This window comes from Aythya marila, assembly GCF_965140915.1.
Source record: "Aythya marila genome assembly, chromosome: 28".
Taxonomy (NCBI): domain Eukaryota; kingdom Metazoa; phylum Chordata; class Aves; order Anseriformes; family Anatidae; genus Aythya; species Aythya marila.
Window position 1 is genome coordinate 336079 of NC_139069.1, and position 18328 is coordinate 354406.

Below are 18328 nucleotides of genomic sequence, written 5' to 3' on the forward strand. Positions count from 1 at the left end.
GTGGGCGTGGTCTTTGTTGGGCAACAAAGATGGTGGCCATCGTGAAATGGTGGTCAGGGGGTGGTGGCTACTGTTTTTGGGGTGGTGGCTACCAAAAAAATGGCCGCTGGGGTGCTTGGCGGCCATCTTGGATGCCTGGCGGCCATCTTGGCAGTCGGCCATCTTGGCTGGTGGCCATCTTGGCTGGTAGACCTCCACCCATTGGTGGCCACCAGCTTGAGTGGCCACCATCTTGAGGGCGTTGGCTACCAGGAAGTGCCTGGCGGCCATCTTGGATGCCTGGCGGCCATCTTGGATGCCTGGTGGCCATCTTGGCTGGCAGCCATCTTGGCTGGCGGCCATCTTGGGTGCCTGGCGGCCATCTTGGCTTCTCGGTGGCCCTGAGGTGGTGGCCACCCATAGTGGGGGAGGGGTTGGGTGATCAGGCGGCCATCTTGGTCGCCACCTTCCCATCACGGCGGCCATCTTGGCTATCACGTGACCCTCGATCTGCATCGCTATTGGCTGCCCGACGTCCTGGCTTCTCCACCTGCCTCCTGATTGGCTGACGGCTCCACCCTCCCTCCTGATTGGCTGCCTGCCTCCCTATTGGCTGTGGGACGCCCCCTGGCGGCCATCTTGGCTGACGTCACTTCCTGTCTGCCTCCTCCCCCCCCATTGGACCAAAACTCCAGCCCCAGGCTCCCATTGGTCGCTCCCCTGACCTCATTGGCCAACTGCAGCCCCCCGTTGTCCCGCCCACGTGACCCCCTCAGCCAATCCCCGCCCCCCAACGCCCCACCCCCTCCCCCAGCCAATCAGCAGCCACTTCCTGGATCCAAGCTCACCTCCCATTGGCTGCCGCGTGCCCCGCCCCACTCCCGCCCCTGATTGGCTGCCCTCGGGCTGACCTCGCTCCCCGCTCCCCTATTGGCTGTTCCCATGCCGCAAGCCCCGCCCCCGGGGGGCTCAACGGAGCAATAAAACCAACCCGGAAGTGTCCCGGATGTGACGTCACCGCCGCGCTGTGCCCTTCCGCGTCCTCCCAAGGGCGCGGGCGGGGCCCCGCCCACCACGTGACCCCCTGCAGCCAATCACCGCGCGGCTCCCCTCAGCCAATCGGCACCACCCGCGCGGCGCCCAATCAGCGCGCTCCTCTCCGTCCCCGCCCCTTTTTTCCCCTTTAAGCCCCGCCCACTTCCGCCCTCCCGGCGTAAACAACCCGCGGACACCGAGGTGAGGGGAGGGGGCGGGGGCGCCTCCTGATTGGCCCAGCGGCTCCTCCGCGCGCTTCCTGATTGGCTGCGTGGCGAGGGGGGGGCGGTGCCGCAGCCCCCAGCCCCACGTGGGGCCTTTAGGCGGGGGGGGGGGCGCTGCGCGGCTTCCTATTGGCTGCCGCGGCGCGGGGGTTGCCATGGTTACCCAATAGGGGAGGGGGGGAGCGCGGTTGCTATGGTTACCGGGTAGGGGCGGGGGGAGCGCGGTTGCCATGGCGACGGGGGGAGGCTGCTCTTAAAGGGGCCGCGCACAATTGGAAGGGGAAGGGGGGGGGGGGCGGATTTTGGGGCGTTTTCCAGGAAAACCGGGGGGGGGAGGGGAAGGCTCCCGTTGCCATGGCAACCGTGGGGATCCCCCCTTTCCCCCCCCCGCAGATGGGGTCGCGGAGCAGCAGCAGCGCGGGGGGGGAGGGGCGAAACCGCCCCCCCCACGAGGAGGAGGAAGAGGAGGAAGAGGAGGAGGAAGAGGAAGGGGGGGGGAGGGGGAGGGGGAGGGCAGGGGGGGGAGGGGGGGGGGGGGGCGACGTGGACCTGGCCCAGGTGCTGGAGGCGCTGCTGAGGAGGTGGGAAAAGGGGGGGGGGTTGGGGTGAAATTGGGGGGTTTTGGGGTCTTTTGGGGGGATTTGGGGGGGTTTGGGGTGAATTTGGGGGGTTTTGGGGGCTTTAGGGGGGAGATGGGGGGAGATGGGGGGGATATGGGGGGGTTATGGGGGAAATGGGGGGGTTGTGGGGGTTATGGGGGTTTTGGGGTGAAATTGGGGGGTTTTGGGAACTTTATGGGGGATTTGGGGGGGTTATGGGGGGAGATGGGGGGGTTATGGGGGAAATTGGGGGGGCTATGGGGGGGTTATGGGGGGGTTGGGGGGAAATTGAGGGGTTTTGGGGTCTTTTGGGGGGCTTATGGGGGGTTTGGGGGGGTTATGGGGGAAATGGAGGGGTTATGGGGGGTTATGGGGGGGTTTGGGGTGAATTTGGGGGGTTTTGGGGTCTTTATGGGGGGTTTGGGGGGGTTATGGGGGAAATTGGGGGGGCTATGGGGGGGTTTGGGGGGATATGGGGGGGTTTGGGGTGAATTTGAGGGGTTTTGGGGTCTTTTGGGGGGCTTATGGGGGGTTTGGGGTGAATTTGGGGGGTTTGGGGGTCTTTATGGGGGATATGGGGGGGTCATGGGGGGTGTTGGGGGGGTGTGGGGGCATTTTGGGTTCCCTTGGTGGGATTTTGGGCCAATTTCGGGTGATTTGGGGTCAATTTACGGGATTTTGGGCTCCATGGGGATTTTGGGGCAAATCTGGCGCTTTTTGGGGCCGCAAAGCATCTTGGGACCCCCCCTCCCCCCTTCCTTAGGGGCCAGGGCCCCCCCCAGGACCCCTCAGACGATGACGACAGCGATGATGTCACCGGCGATGATGTCACCACCACTGGCCCCGCCCCCCCGGGTAACCCAGGGGGCGTGGCTTCGGGGAGGGGGGCGTGGCCTGGCGGTGGCCACGCCCCCCTGAGCCCTTTTTCTCATCCAATCAGCGTTGGAGGAGCATGAGCTGAGGGCGGAGCTTGAGCTGGCCGGGGGGCGGGGCTGCGAGAGGAGCCTCCCCCGGCTGATCCGTCAGGTGAGGGGTTTTGGGGCGAAAAAGGCCGATTTTGGGGCATTTGGGGCGAAAAAACGGAGTTTTAGGGGTTTGGGGGGAGAAAGGGGGTTTTGGGGGGAAAAACGGGGATTTTGGGGCATTTCGGGTGAAAAAATGGAGTTTTGGGGTTTTTTTGGGGGGAAAAAATGGGGTTTGGGGGGAAAAATGGGGATTTGGGGCATTTTGGATGAAAAAATGGAGTTTAAGGGGTCTGGGGGGAGAAAGGGTTTTTTTTGGGCTGAAACCCTGCGATTTTGGGTCCCTGCAGCGCGAGTGGGGCCGGTGCCGGGCCGGGAGCTTCTCGGCGGGGGAGAAGGCGCGGCTGGGGGAGCAGTGAGTGGGGGAGGGGCACGTGGGGGGGGAGGGGTCACGTGGGAGGGGGAGGGGTCATGTGGGGGGGGAGGAGTCATGTGGGGGGGAGGGGTCATGTATGGGGGCGTGGGAGGGCTTGGGAGGTCATAGGGATGTTGGGTTGACCATAGAGACCTTGACCATAGAGATGGGATGACCATAGAGATATAAGGTTGACCATAGAGACGTTGGGTTGACCATAGAGATGTTCACCATAGAGTTGTTGAGCATAGAGTCATTGGGTTGACCATAGAGACATTGGGATGGCCACAAAGACGTTGGGAGGGCCATAGAGATGTTGGGTTGACCATAGAGTTGTTGACCATAGAGTCGTTGGGTTGGCCATAAAGACGTTGAGTTAACCATAGAGATGTTGACCATAGAGACGTTGGATTGACCATAGAGATGTTGGTTTGACCATAGAGGTATAGCGTTGACCATAGAGACGTAGGCAGGACCATAGAGACATTGAGTTGACCATAGAGACCTTTACCATAGAGACGTCGACCATAGAGACATTGGGTTTACCATAGAGACATTGGGTTGACCATAGAGACGTTGGGAGGACCATAGAGATGTTGAGTTGACCGTAGAGATCTTGGGTTGACCATAGAGACATTAGGATGACCATAGAGCTGTTGAGAGTACCATAGAGATGTTGGCATGACCATAGAGTCGTAGGGATGACCATAGAGACGTTGGGTTGACCATAGAGACCTTGACCATAGAGACAATGACCATAGTGATGTTGGGTTGACCATAGAGACGTTGACCATAGAGATGTTGGGATGACCATAGAGATGTTGGGTTGACCATAGAGACGTTGGGTTGACCATAGAGATGTTGACCATAGAGACGTTGGGTTGACCATAGAGATGTTGACCATAAAGATGTTGGGTTGACCATAGAGACGATGACCATAGAGACATTGGCTTGACCATAGAAATGTTGGGGTGACCATAGAGATGTTGGGATGACCATAGAGACGTTGGGATGACCATAGAGACGTTGGGATGACCGTAGAGAGGTTGACCATAGAGATGTTGGGTTGACCATAGAGTCGTTGAGTTGACCATAGAGATGTTGACCATAGAGATATAGGGTTGACCATAGAGATGTTGGGTTGACCATAGAGACAATAACCATAGAGACGTTGGGTTGACCGTAGAGATATTAGGATGACCATAGAGATGTTGGGTTGACCATAGAGTCATTGACCATAGAGACGTTGGGTTGACTCCCTGGAGGCCTGGAGGCGGTGCCGGCGGGCGGGGCTTTCCGAGGCCCCACCCCCACGCTGGCCCCGCCCCCCAGCTTCCTGCCCAATCACGTGGTGGCGGTGGAGTCCTACCCGCAGAAGGCGTTCTGCGGCATCTTCTCCGACGACGGCAAGCTCTTCGTGTCCACCTGCCAAGGTTTTGGGGCGAAAAAGGGGGTTTTTGGGAAAAAACAGGGCGCAGGGGTGTAGGGAGGGGTTTTGGGGAGAAAAACGCAGGGTTTGGGGGGAGAAAAGTGAGGTTTTTTGATGGTTTTTTTTGGGAAATGATGGGTTTGGGGTAGGAAATGGTTTGGGGGTGAAAAAGAAAGGTTTTGGGTCTTCTTAGGGGGAAAAGTGGTGTTTTGGATGGAAAAGGGGAAGAAAAAGGGTATTTTGGGGCAGGAAAATTGGTAGATTTAGCAGAAAAACTGGGCTATTTGGCAGAAAAATGAATTTTGGGGTGTATCAGGCAGCAAAAAGCGGTATTTTTAGAGAAAAAGGTTGGTTTTTAGCAATTTTGGGTCAGAAGAGCAAGATTTTGGGCAACCAAACAATATTTTGATAGGAAAAAGCCCATTTTGGGCTATTTGAGAAAGAGAAAGCGCTTTTTTTGATTGAAAACAGTGAATTTTGTGGTGTTTTGGGTGAGAAAAACTCAGTTTTGATGCGCAAAGTGCAATTTTCAGTGGGAAAATTGCCTTTTGAGCTATTTTGGGTGGGAAAAATCTCCATTTTGGTCATGCAAAGCAGCATTTTGATTGGGAAAAATGCTTTTTGAGCTATTTTGAGTAAAAAAAGCCATATTTTGGCTGAGAAAAGCTCTATTTTGGGTGGGAAAAGCTCAATTTGGAGTCAGAAAAGCGCATTTTGACCTATTTTGGGTGGGAAAAATCTCTATTTTGGGCGTGCTAAGCGGTATTTTGATGGGAGAAAGTGCATTTTGGGCTATTTTGGGTGAGAAAAACTCCATTTCGTGTGGGAAAAGCTCAACTTGGAGTCAGAAACGTGCATTTTGGCGTATTTTGGGTGGGAAAATCCCGATTTCGGGCGCACGAAGCAGCATTTCGCTGGGGAAAAAGCGGCGTTTTTGGGGATTTTGGGGAATTTGGGGGGATTTGGGGATTTTGGGGAGGGATTTGGGGATTTTGGGGGGTTTGCCGTGACCACCAGTGCCACAGACCAGACCCTGCGGGTGTACACGTGCCGGGGCCAGGCCCTGCGGCTGCTGCGGTCGACGCGGGGCCGCGACGTTGGTTGGAGCATCTTGGACGTGGCCTTCAGCCCCGACGCCTCCCAGTGCCTCTACTCCAGCTGGTCCGACTACAGTGAGCGAGGGGCGGGGCTTGGGGGGAGTGGGCGGGGCTTGGGGAAAAGGGGCGGGGCTTGGGGAAGGGGGTGGAGCTTGGTGGTAGAGCTCAAGACCCAACGCCGTTGACCGTCTTGCGTTGGGTCAAGGCTAGGGGGAGGGGCTTATGGAAAGGGGGTGGGGCTTTATGGAAGGGGAGGGGCTTGGGGGGAGTGGGAGGGGCTTAGGGAAGTGGGCGTGGCTTTGGGGAAAGGGGCGGGGCTTGGGGGAAAGGGGTGGGGCTTGGTGGTAGACCAATGGTAGACCCAACGCCGTTGACCTTGTGCTTGGGCAACGTGGAGGCGTGGCTTGGGGGCGTGGCTTACGGGCAGGAGGAGGTGGGGATAAATGGTAAAGGGGGCGTGGCTAAACGTGCCCCGCCCACTTCTGGCCCCTCCCTTTCCTCAGTCCACGTCTACGACATCTACGGGGACGGAGACAACCACACGGCGCTCGACCTCAGGTGGGCCCAGGGGCGGGGTGGAGGCCCCTGGAGGTCCATGGGTCAAGGTGGAGGTCAAAAGGTCAAGGTAGAGGTCAAGGGGTCAAGGTAGAGGTCAATAGGTCAAGGTAGAGGTCAACAGGTCAAGTTGGAGGTCAGGGGTCAAGTTGGAGGTCAAGGGGTCAAGGTAGAGGTCAATAGGTCAAGGTGGAGGTCAAAAGGTCAAGGTGGAGGTCAATGGGGCGGGTTGGAGGTCCAAGGAGGTCCCTGGAGGTCCATGGGGCGGTCTGGAGGACTTATGGGGTGGCCTGGAGGACTTATGGGGCGGCCTGGAGGACTTATGGGGCGGTCTGGATGTCCATGGGGTGGTCTGGAGGTCCATGGGTCGGCCTGGAGGACTTATGGGGCGGTCTGGAGGTCCATGGGGTGGCCTGGAGGACCTGGAGGACTTATGGGGCGTCCTGGAGGACTTATGGGGCCGCCCCACAGGCCGGAGGAGCGCCGCTTCGCCGTCTTCTCGCTGGCGGTGGGGCCGGACGGGCGCGAGGTCCTGGGGGGCGCCAACGACGGCTGCGTCTACGTCTACGACCGCGAGGTCCAGCGCCGCGTCCTACGGGTCAGCCCCACGGCCGGGGGGCGGGGTTGTGGGGCGGGGTGGCCCCATAGATCGCCCGGTGGCCCCGTAGATGGTTATGGGGTCGGGGTGGCCCCATAGATCATTTTGGGGTCATGGTGGCCCCATAGATCGTGGTTGGGTGGTGGTGGCCCTATAGATGGTTATGGGGTTGAGGTGGCCCCATAGATCTTCAGGTGGCCCCATAGATCTTGGTTGGGTTGTGGTGGCCCCATAGATCACGTGGTGGCCCCATAGATCCCCCGGTGGCCCCATAGATCACCCGGTGGCCCCATAGATGGTTATGGGGTCATGGTGACCCCATAGAGGGTTATGGGGTCCCGGTGGCCACCACAGCTCCCAGTTGGCTACTGGTGACCCTTATGGGTGCCAGAACATCCCAGTGGGTCCCGGCATACCCCAAATGTCCCCCCCGTGACCCCAAAAACTCCCAAACCCCGCCCAAAAAAACAACCAAAAAAAAACCCAAAAACAAACCAAAAAAAAACCCAAACCACCAAAACGCAAAAAAAAAAAAACAAACAAAAAATGCCCCCCCCAAAAACCGCCAAAAATAACCAACAAAAAATGGCAAAAAACGCCAAAAAAGCAAAAAAAAACCAAACCAAAAAACGCCAAAAAAAAAACGCCAAAAAAAACCCAAAAGATGGCAAAAAACGCAAAAAAACTCCAAAAAACGTCTAAAAATGCTAAAAAAAAGGCCGAAAAATGGCATAAACAAAAAACGCCAAAAAAAGGCCAATAAACGCCAATAAACGCCAAAAAAACGCCAAAAAAACGCCAAAAAAATCCAAAAAATGCCAAAAGAACGCCAAAAACTGCCAAAAAACGCCAAAAAACGCCAAACCCCCCCCCACAAAAAACGCTAAAAAACCGCCAAAAAAACGCCAAAAAACACCAAAAAAAACAACAAAAAACACCAAAAAACGCTAAAAAAAACGCTAAAAACCGCCAAAAAAACGCCAAAAAAACTAAACAAAACGCCAAAAAACGCCAAAAACCGCTAAAAAAACGCCAAAAAACGCTAGAAAATACCAGAAAAAACACCTAGAAGAAACCCTAAATGCCAGGAAACTTTAAAAAATACGCCAAAAACCACCAAAAAAAAACCCCAAACCGCCAAAAAACGCCAAAAAAAAACCACAAGAAACCCCCAAAGGCACCAAAAAAACACCAAAAAATGCCCCAAAAAGCCAAAAAAAACCGAAAATCGCCTAAAAACGCCAAAAAACGCCAAAAAAATGCCAAAAAAAGGCCAAAAAAAGCCAAAATATACCAGAAAAAACACCAAAAAACCCCAAAACGCCAGAAAATGCTAAAAAAAACGCCAAAAACCACCAAAAAAAAAAAACAAAAAACGCCAAAAAGCTCCAAAAAACGCCAAAAAAAAAAAACCACAAGAAACCCCCAAAGGCGCTAAAAAGCCTCCAAAAAATGTCAAAAAAACACCAAAAAATGCCAAAAAAACGCCAAAAAATGCCCCAAAAACGCCAAAAAAAGCCAAAAATCGCCTAAAACCGCCAAAAACCGCCAAAAAGCCCCGAAATGCCCCCAAACAGGTCCCCGCCCACGAGGACGACGTGAACGCGGTGGCGCTGGGGGACGCCGGGGGCCACCTCCTGCTGTCGGGGGGCGACGACGCCGTCTGCCGGGCCTGGGACCGCCGCTGCCTGCGCCAGGAGCGCCCCGAACCAGTGGGGGTCCTGGCGGGGCACCGCGACGGGGTCACCTTCCTGCACCCCCGGGTGGGTGACTGGGAGGGACTGGGAGGGACTGGGAGGGGCTGGGAGGGGGTATGGGGGGGATATGGGGGGACTGGGATATACTGGGAGGGGCTGGGAGGGGATATGGGGGGACTGGGAGGGGATATGGGGGGACTGGGAGGGACTGGGAGGGGATTGGGAGGGGTTGGGAGGGGATTTGGGGGATACTGGGAGGGACTGGGAGGGACTGGGAGGGGATTGGGGGATACTGGGATAGACTGGGAGGGGCTGGGAGGGGATATGGCGTTCTATTGACCATGACGACCCCAGTCTTGACATTTTTCACCCCATTGACCCCAAATATGCCATTCCTCACCCCAATGACCCCAACCTTGACATTCCTCACCCCATTGACCCCAATCTTGATATTTTTCACCCCGTTGACCCCAAAAATGCCGTTCCTCACCCCGTTGACCCCAAACTTGCCGTTCCTCATGGTTCTACCACCCTTGATGACCCCAATCTTGATGTTCTTCACCCCGTTGACCCCAATCTTGATATTTTTCACCCCGTTGACCCCAATCTTGTTGTTCTTCACCCCATTGACCCCAATTTTGACATTTCTCACCCCGTTGACCCCAATTTTGACGTTCTTCACCCCATTGACCCCAAATATGACGTTCCTCATGGTTCTATTGACTGCGATGACCCCAATCTTGACGTTCTTCACCCCATTGACCCCAATCTTGATATTTTTCACCCCATTGACCCCAATCTTGACATTTTTCACCCCATTGACCCCAAATATGACATTCCTCACCCCATTGACCCCAAATATGACGTTCCTCAACCATGACGACCCCAATCTTGACGTTCTTCGCCCCGTTGACCCCAAACTTGCCGTTTTTCGCCCCGTTGACCCCAATCTTGATATTTTTCGCCCCGTTGACCCCAAAAATGCCGTTCCTCACCCTGTTGACCCCAAACTTGCCGTTCCTCACCCCGTTGACCCCAATCTTGACGTTTTTCGCCCCATTGACCCCGATCTTGATGTTCCTCAACCATGATGACCCCAATCTTGACGTTTTTCACCCCATTGACCCCAAATATGACATTCCTCATCCCATTGACCCCAAACTTGATGTTTTTCACCCCGTTGACCCCAAATATGACATTCCTCACACCATTGACCCCAATCTTGACATTTTTCACCCTGTTGACCCCAACCTTGACATTCCTCACCCCGTTGACCCCAAATATGACGTTCCTCAACCATGACGACCCCAATCTTGACGTTCTTCACCCCGTTGACCCCAACCTTGACATTCCTCACCCCATTGACCCCAATCTTGATATTTTTCACCCCGTTGACCCCAAAAATGCCGTTCCTCACCCCGTTGATCCCAAACTTGCCATTCCTCACCCCATTGACCCCAATCTTGATATTTTCCCGCCCCGTTGACCCCAAATATGACGTTTTTCAACCCGTTGACCCCAAACTTGCCGTTTTTCGCCCCGTTGACCCCAAACTTGCCGTCCCTCGCCCCCGATGACCTCCCCCGTGACGTCACCGCCCCGTCCCCTCCTATAGGGTGACGGGCGCTACCTGGTGACCAACTCCAAGGACCAGACGGCCAAACTCTGGGACCTGCGGCGCCCGGCGGGGCCGGGGGGCTTGGCGGCCGCCCGGCGCGCCGTGGCCCGGCAGAGTTGGGATTACCGCTGGCAACGCGCCCCGCGCCGGGGTGAGATGTGGGGCCGGGGGGTTATGGGGTGGTTATGGGGTCAGGGGTGGTTATGGGGTGGTTGGGGGTCACTATGGGGTGGCTTGGGGTGGTTATGGGTCACTATGGGGTGGTTGGAGGTGGTTATGGGGTGCGTGGGGGGCTCTATGGGGTCATTATGGGTCCCTATGGGTCCTATGGGGTCCCTATGGGGTCTATGGGGTCCATGGGGTCTCTATGGATCCCTATAGGGTCTATGGGTTCCTATGGGTCCTATGGGTCCTATGGGGTCTCTATAGGGTCTATGGGGTCTATGGCTCCCTATGGGGTCTATAGGGTCTATGGGGTCCCTATAGGTCCCTATGGGGTCTATGGGGCCCTATAGGTCCCTATGGGTCCCTATGGGTCCTATGGGGCCCTATAGGGTCTATGGGGTCCTATGGGTCCTATGGGGTCTCTATAGGGTCTAGGGGGTCTATGGGGTCTATAGGGTGCTATGGGGCCCTATAGGGCTCTATGGGTCCCTATGGGGTCTATGGGGTCTCTATGGGGTCTCTATGGATCCCTATAGGGTCTATAGGCCCCTATGGGTCCCTATGGGTCCTATAGGTCCCTATGGGGTCTATGGGTCCTATGGCTCCCTACGGGTCCCTATGGGGTCTGTGGGCCCCCCCCAGGCCCCGCCCCCTTTCCCTTAGCCCCTCCCCCTTTTCCCGGTAGCCATGGTGACGGCGCCGCTGCCGGGGGACAGCTCCCTGCTGACGTACCGGGGCCACGCGGTGCTGCACACGCTGATTCGCTGCCGCCTGGCCCCGCCCCCCGGCCCAGGGGGCGGGCTCTACCTGGGCACCGGCTGCGCCTCGGGGGCGGTGCTGGGTGAGGAGGGGGCGGGGCCTGAAAGGGGGCGTGGTCTGGAGGGGGTGGAGCTTCAGGGGTGGAGCTCAAGGGGGCGTGGTCTAAAAGGCGGTGTGGTCTGGAGGGGGCGGAGCCACAGGGGGCGTGGCTTAAAGGGGGTGGAGCTTCAGGGGGCGTGGACTCAAGGGGGTGGAGCTTCAGGGGTGTGGCTCGAGGGGGCGTGGTCGAAAGGGGGCGTGGCTAGAGGCTGGGGGCGTGGCCTAAAGGTTGGGGGCAGGGCTTAGCTTCAAATGAATGGGCTGGGAGGGGGCAAATCGAAAGGGGCGTGGTTTAAGGGAGGGGCGTGGCTTAAAGGAGGGGGAGTGGCCTGTAGGAGGGGCGTGGCTTATAGGAGGGGGCGTGGCTTAACGGCTGGGGCGGGGCTTAGCTCCAATTGAACGTGTAGGGGCAAATTGAAAGGGGCGAGGTTTAACGAAAGGGGCGTGGCTTAATGGAGTGGGCGTGGCCAAATCTGGGGGCGTGGTTAGAGCATAGGGGCGTGGCCTAAAGGCTGGGGGGCGGGGCTTAAAGGCCGGGGGCGGGGCTTAGCTCCAAATGAATGGGCTGGGAGGGGGGTGAATCGAAATGGGCTTGGTTTAACGGAGGGGGCGTGGCTTAAAGGAGGGGGCGTGGCCTCGCTGACCACGCCCCCTCCCACCCCTCAGTGTACGACGTGCTGACTGGCCGGGCCGTGCGGCGGCTGGCCAATCATGGGGGCTGCGTGCGGGACGTCTGCTGGCACCCCGACGGGGGGCAGCTGGCCAGCACCTCGGTGGGCGGGGCTTAAATTGGAGGGGGCGGGTCTTAAGGGAGGGGGCGGGGCTTAAGGGGAGGCGGGGCTTAAGGGAAGGGGCAGGGCTAAAGGGGAAGGGGTTAAGGGAAGGGGAGGGGTTAAAGGGAGGGGGGTTAAGGGACAGGGTTAAGGGGGGCGGGGCTTAAGGGAAGGGGGCGGGGCTTGAGGGAGGGGCGGGGCTTGAGGGAGGGGGCGGGGCTTAAGGGAATGGGCGGGGCTAAAGGGGAAGGGGTTGGGTTAAAGGGAAGGGGCAGGGCTAAAGGGAGGGGGCGGGGCCTACGGGAGGGTTTAAAGGGAGGGGGCGGGGCTTAAGGGGGAGGGGCTTATGGGAAGGGGTGGGGCTTAAGGGAAGGGATTAAGGGAGGGGGCGGGGCTAAAGGGGGAGGGGGCAGGGCCTAAGGGGAGGGGTTAAGGGGGAGGGGGCGGGACTTAAGGGAGGGGGAGGGGCTTAAGGGGAGGGGTCTATGGGGCTGGGATCTATGGGGCTGGGATCTGTGGGGCTGGAATCTATGGGTCTGGGGCTCTATGGGGCAGGGGTTCTATGGGGCTGGCATCTATGGGGCAGGGATCTATGGGGCTGGGGAGTTGTGGGGCTGGGCTCTATGGGGCTGGAATCTATGGGGCTGGGATCTATGGGGCTGGGGCTCTATGGGGCTGGGCCCTATGGGTCCGGCATCTATGGGGCACGGATCTATGGGGCTGCCCCACAGTGGGACGGGAGCGTGCGCCTCTGGGCCTACCGGGAGCCGGAGCAGGAGGACGAGGACGAGGCCGGGGGCGGCCGCCCCACAGCGCCCCTGCCCCACGGCCAATAAAAGCCCTGCGACCCCCAAGTGATGACGTCATCTGTGGGGCGGGGGGGTGGGGGGGGCGTGGGGTGGGGTTGGGGGGTGGCGGGGGGGTGCGAGCCCCATGGCTGCCCCATAGCTGCCCCACATCTCCCCATAGCTGCCCCATAAGTCCCCCAAATCTGCCCCATAGCTGCCCCACATCTGCCCCACATCTCCCCATGTTTGCCCCATAACCCCCCAAATCCCCCCCCGTAACTCCCCCTTTTCTGCCCCACATCTCCCCAAATCTGCCCCATAACCCCCAAAATCTGCCCCATAAACCCCCAAATTCTGCCCCATAGCTGCCCCACACCTGTCCCAGATCTGCCCCATAACCCCCCAAACCCCCCCCATAACCCCCTAAATCTGCCCCACATCTCGCCATACCAGCCCCACGTCTGCCCCACATCTCTGCATATCTGCCCCATAGCTGCCCCACATCTGCCCCAGAAGCCCCTTTTCTGCCCCACATCTCCCCAGATCTGCCCCATATCCACCCCATAACCCCCCAAAATAGCCCCATAGCCCCCCTAAATCTGCCCCCTATCCCCCTTAATCTGCCCCATAGCCGCCCCACTTCTGCCCCACATCTGCCCCATAACCTCCTGTATTTGCCCCATAGCTGCCCCACATCTCCCCATAGCTGCCCCATAGCTGCCCCATAGCTGCCCCATAACCCCCTAAATCCCCCCCCCACCCCCCTAAGACCCCCCCACCCCGCCCCCCAACCCCCCTCCCACCCCCCCATGCCCTCCAGCCGCCCTTGCCCCTCCCCCCCACCCCCCACATCCCCTCCCCCACCCCCCCTCGACCCCTCCCCCACCCCCCCACCCCCCACCCCTCCCCCCCACCCCCCCACCCCACCCCCCCCAGCCATGGCGGAGGCCGCCGTGGGGCTCCGCGGGCTCTGTGGGGCAGCACTTGTGGGGCTGAGCTGGGGGGCGGCACTTGTGGGGCGCTGCTGTGGGGCGGCACTTGTGGGGCTGAGCCGGGGGGCGGCGGCGCTGCTGGGGACCCCCGGCTTCGCCCGGGCCCACGCTTTGGGGTGGCCGCACTTGTGGGGCTGGAGCCGGCCCTACGCCGTGGGGCTGACCCCCATGGGGTGCTGGCCTCGCCCCACAACCTGCTGGAGGCGTGAGTTGGGGGGCAGGATCTATGGGGCGGGGGAGGTGGTTGTGGGGCTGGGAGCTATGGGGCTGGGGGGGGTGGTTATGGGGCAAAGGGGGTGGTTGTGGGGCTGGTTGTGGGGTTTGGGGGTGGTTATGGGGCTGGGAATCTATGGGGCTGGTGACTTATGGGGCTGGGATCTATGGGGCAGGAGCTGTGGGGCTGGGAGCTATGGGGCTGGAAGGGGTGGTTATGGGGCAAAAGGGGGTGGTTGTGGGGCTGGTTGTGGGGTTTTGGGGTGGTTATGGGGCAAAGGGGGGGTGGTTGTGGGGCTGGGAATCTATGGGGCTGGCGACTTATGGGGCAGGAGCTATGGGGCGGGAGGTTGTGGGGCTGGGAGCTATGGGGCAGGGGAGTTATGGGGCTGGGGGGGTGGTTTTGGGGCAAAGGGGGTGGTTGTGGGGCTGGGAATCTATGGGGCTGGCGACTTATGGGGCAGGAGCTATGGGGCAGGGGAGGTTGTGGGGCTGGGAGCTATGGGGCAGGGGAGTTATGGGGCTGGGGAGCTATGGGGCTGGGATCTATGGGGCTGGGGATTTATGGGGCTGGGATCTATGGGGCAGGGGACCTATGGGGCTGGGATCTATGGGGCAGGGGACCTATGGGGCTGGAATCTGTGGGGCTGGGGAGTGGTTATGGGGCTGGGGGCTATGGGGCAGCGTGGGTGCAATGGGGGGGGTGCTATGGGGCACTATGGGGGTTATGGGGCTCTGTGGGGTTTCTGTGGGGCTCTATGGGGTTTCTATGGGGTCGCTATGGGTCTATGGGGTTTCTATGGGGTTTCTATGGGTTCTATGGGATTTCTATGGGGTCTATGGGTCCGTATGGGGTCTATGGGATTTCTATGGGGTCTTTATGGGTCTGTGGGGTCTCTATGGGGTCTATGGGATTTCTATGGGGTTTCTATGGGGTCGCTATGGGTCTATGGGGTTTCTATGGGGTCTATGGGTCCCTATGGGGTGTCTATGGGTCTGTGGGGTCTCTATGGGCTCTGTGGGATTTCTATGGGGTTTCTATGGGTTCTATGGGATTTCTACGGGGTCTATGGGTCCCTATGGGATTTCTATGGGGTCTATGGGGTCTATGGGTCCCTATGGGGTCTCTATGGGTCTATGGGGTCTATGGGGTCTATGGGGTCTATGGGTCCCTATGGGGTCTCTATGGGTCTATGGGGTCTATGGGGTCTATGGGGTCTATGGGTCCCTATGGGGTCTCTATGGGTCTATGGGGTCTATGGGACTTCTATGGGGTCTATGGGTCCCTATGGGGTCTCTTGGGCTCTATGGGGTTTCTATGGGGTTTCTATGGGGTCGCTATGGGTCTATGGGATTTCTATGGGGTCTATGGGGTCTACGGGTCCCTATGGGATTTCTATGGGATTTCTATGGGGTCTGTGGGTCCCTATGGGGTCTATGGGTCCTTATGGGGTCTGTGGGATTTCTATGGGGTCGCTATGGGTCTATGGGGTCTCTATGGGGTCTATGGGTCCCTATGGGATTTCTATGGGGTCCCTATAGGGTCTCACCCCACCTCCCCGCCCCACAGCCGCCTCGTCGCCTCGGCCGGCCGCTGGACGGCGCTGCTCTTGGGGTCCCTGCTGGTGGCCTCCCTCCCCCTGGCCCAGCCGGGGGGTGGTCGCCGGGGGGCGCTGTTGCGGGCGGCCGGCCGGCTAGCCGTGGGGGCTACCGTCATGGCCGCCGCCGCCCCCCGCCTCTTCGCCGCCCTGGAGGCCGCCGCCGGCCTCCGCCCGTCCCCCCAGGCCTTCGGCCTCGTCCTCTGCGGCCTGGGCTTGGGCGAGGAGCTGGGGGCCTTGGGGAGGCTCCTGCACCCGCCCCGGGGGGCTAGCGGGGACGCCCGGGTGGCTACCGACGGAAGGAGGGCTACTGGAGGCGACTGGGTGGCTACTGGTGGAAGGAGGGCTACCGGGGACGACTGGATGGCTAGTGACCGCAGGGTGGCTACCAGAGATGACTGGGTGGCTACTGGTGGAAGGAGGGCTACTGAAGATGTCTGGATGGCTAGTGACCGCAGGATGGCTACCAGGGACGACTGGATGGCTACTGACCGCAGGATGGCTACCAGAGATGACTGGGTGGCTACCGACAGAAGGAGGGCTACTGGGGACGTCTGGATGGCTACTGATGGAAGAAGGGCTACTGGGGATGTGTGGATGGCTACTGATGGAAGGAGGGCTACCAGAGATGATTGGTTGGCTACTGACCGCAGGCTGGCTACCAGAGATGATTGGTTGGCTACTGACCGCAGGCTGGCTACCAGGGACGACTGGTGGGCTACCGACACCAGAATGGCTACCAGGGACAACCGGTGGGCCACCGACACCCAAGTGGCCACCGAGGAGCCCAAACTGGTGGCCACCGCCCCCCTGTGCCTCCTCTTCCTCCTCAACGCCGGCCTCCTGCTGCTGTGGCAGGGGGCCCTGGTGGCCACCTTGGCTTATCGTTGCCACTGGGCCGCCAACGCGGCCGGGGCCGGCCTGGGTTGGGCCGCCTGGGCCTTGACCTACGGCCTCTGGTACCGCTGCCCCTGCTCCCCGGGGAGGCCCGGCCTGGGGTTGAGGCCTCGGGGGGTCGGGGTTGGGGTCGGGGGGGGGTGACCCTAAAATTTTTTGGGGGGGGAATTGGGAAAATTTGGGGAAAAATGCAAAATTTGGGGGGAAAATGCGAAAATTTGGGGGAAAATGCGAAAATTTTGAGGGGGGAGGGCAAAAGTTTTGGGGGGGACACCCCAAAATTTAGGGGGGGGTACCCTAGAATTTTGGGGGGGGACACTAAAATTTTTAGGGGGGGATCCTAAAAGTTGGGGGGGAATTGGGAAAGTTTGGGGGAAATGGGAAAGTTTGGGGGGAATGGGAAAATCTGGGGAAAATGCGAAAATACGGGGGAAAATGTGAAAATTTGGGGGGGGGAGGCCAAAAGTTTGGGGGGGGGGCACCAAAATTTAGGGGGACACCCCAAAATTTAGGGGGGGTACCCTAAAATTTGGGGGGGGATTGGGAAAGTTTGGGGGGAATGGGAAAATTTAGGGGGGAGGCCAAAATTTATTGGGGGAGGTTGAGGGGAGGCTGTAGAACTCTACAGGGCCCCAGTAGGCTCCAGTAGGCCCCTATAGGCCTCAGTAGGCCCCAGTAGGCCCCAGTATGGCCCAGTAGGTCCTACTAGACCCCAGAAGACTCCAGACAGCCCCAGTAGGCCCCAGTAGGCCTCAGTAGGCTCCAGTAGACCCCAGTAGGTCCCAGTATGGCCCAGTAGGTCCCAGTAGGCTCCATTAGACCCCAGTATGACCAGTAGGTCCCAGTAGGCCCCAGTATAGCCCAGTAGGTCCCAGTAGGCCCCAGTAGGCTCCAGTAGGTCCCAGTAAGTCTCAGTAGGCCCCAGTAGGCCCTAGTAGGCCCCAGTATGGCCCAGTAGGTCCTACTAGACCCCAGTAGGCTCCAGTAGGCCCCAGTAGACCCCAGTAGACCCCAGGAGGCCCCAGTATGGCCCAGTAGATCCCACTAGACCCCAGAAGACTCCAGTCGGCCCCAGTAGGCTCCAGTAGATCCCAGTAGGCTCCAGTAGGCCTCAGTAGGCTCCAGTAGACCCCAGTAGGCACCAGTAGGCTCCTGTAGGCCCCAGTAGGCCCTAATAGGCTTCAGTAGCCCCCAGTAGGCTCCAGTAGATCCCAGTAGACTCCAGTATGCACCAGTAGTCTCCAGTAGGCCCCAGTAGGCTCCAGTAGCCCCCAGTATGGCCCAGTAGATCCTACTAGACCCCAGAAGACTCCAGACAGCTCCAGTAGGCACCAGTAGGCCCCAGTAGGCCTCAGTAGGCTCCAGTAGGCCCCAGTAGGCCCCAGTATGGCCCAGTAGGTCCTACTAGACCCCAGGAGGCTCCAGTAGACCCCAGTAGGTCACAGTAGGACCCAGTAGGCCCCAGTAGGCTCCAGTAGCCCCCAGTATGCACCAGTAGTCTCCAGTAGGCTCCTGTAGGCTCCTGTAGCCCAAGTATGCTCCAGTAGACCCCAGTAGGCCCCAGTATGGCCCAGTAGGTCCTACTAGACCCCAGTAGCCCCCAGTATGCACCAGTAGGCTCCAGCAGGACCCAGTAGGCCCCAGTAGGCCCCAGTAGGCCCCAGTAGGCTCCTGTAGGCCTCAGTAGGCCCCAGTAGGCTCCAGTAGACCCCAGTAGGCCCCAGTAAGTCTCAGTAGGCCCCAGTAGGCCTCAGTAGGTCCCAGTGGGCTCCAGTATGGCCCAGTAGGCCCCAGTAGACCCCAGTAGACTCCAGTAGGCACCAGTAGGCTCCAGTA

At 59.2% G+C, this 18328-nt stretch overlaps 2 protein-coding genes across 2 annotated transcripts; both read left to right on the top strand.

The window, feature by feature from the left end:
- Positions 1-1631: 1631 nt before the first annotated feature.
- DCAF11 (DDB1 and CUL4 associated factor 11) lies at positions 1632-12857 on the top strand (the record flags this gene model as incomplete). Its single annotated transcript, XM_082780408.1, has 13 exons — positions 1632-1819; positions 2601-2692; positions 2778-2863; positions 3150-3214; positions 4547-4647; positions 5669-5815; positions 6244-6298; positions 6767-6893; positions 8471-8656; positions 10206-10359; positions 11059-11214; positions 11898-12004; positions 12736-12857. 13 exons carry the CDS (start codon positions 1632-1634, stop codon positions 12838-12840), a joined length of 1569 nt encoding a protein of 522 aa, XP_082636534.1. The 3' UTR covers positions 12841-12857.
- Positions 12858-13715: 858 nt separating this feature from the next.
- LOC309888168 (uncharacterized protein) lies at positions 13716-16636 on the top strand (the record flags this gene model as incomplete). Its single annotated transcript, XM_082780409.1, has 2 exons — positions 13716-13989; positions 15568-16636. The coding sequence occupies exon 2, from the start codon at positions 15713-15715 to the stop codon at positions 16634-16636; it is 924 nt and encodes a 307-aa protein (XP_082636535.1). The 5' UTR covers positions 13716-13989; positions 15568-15712.
- Positions 16637-18328: the final 1692 nt, after the last annotated feature.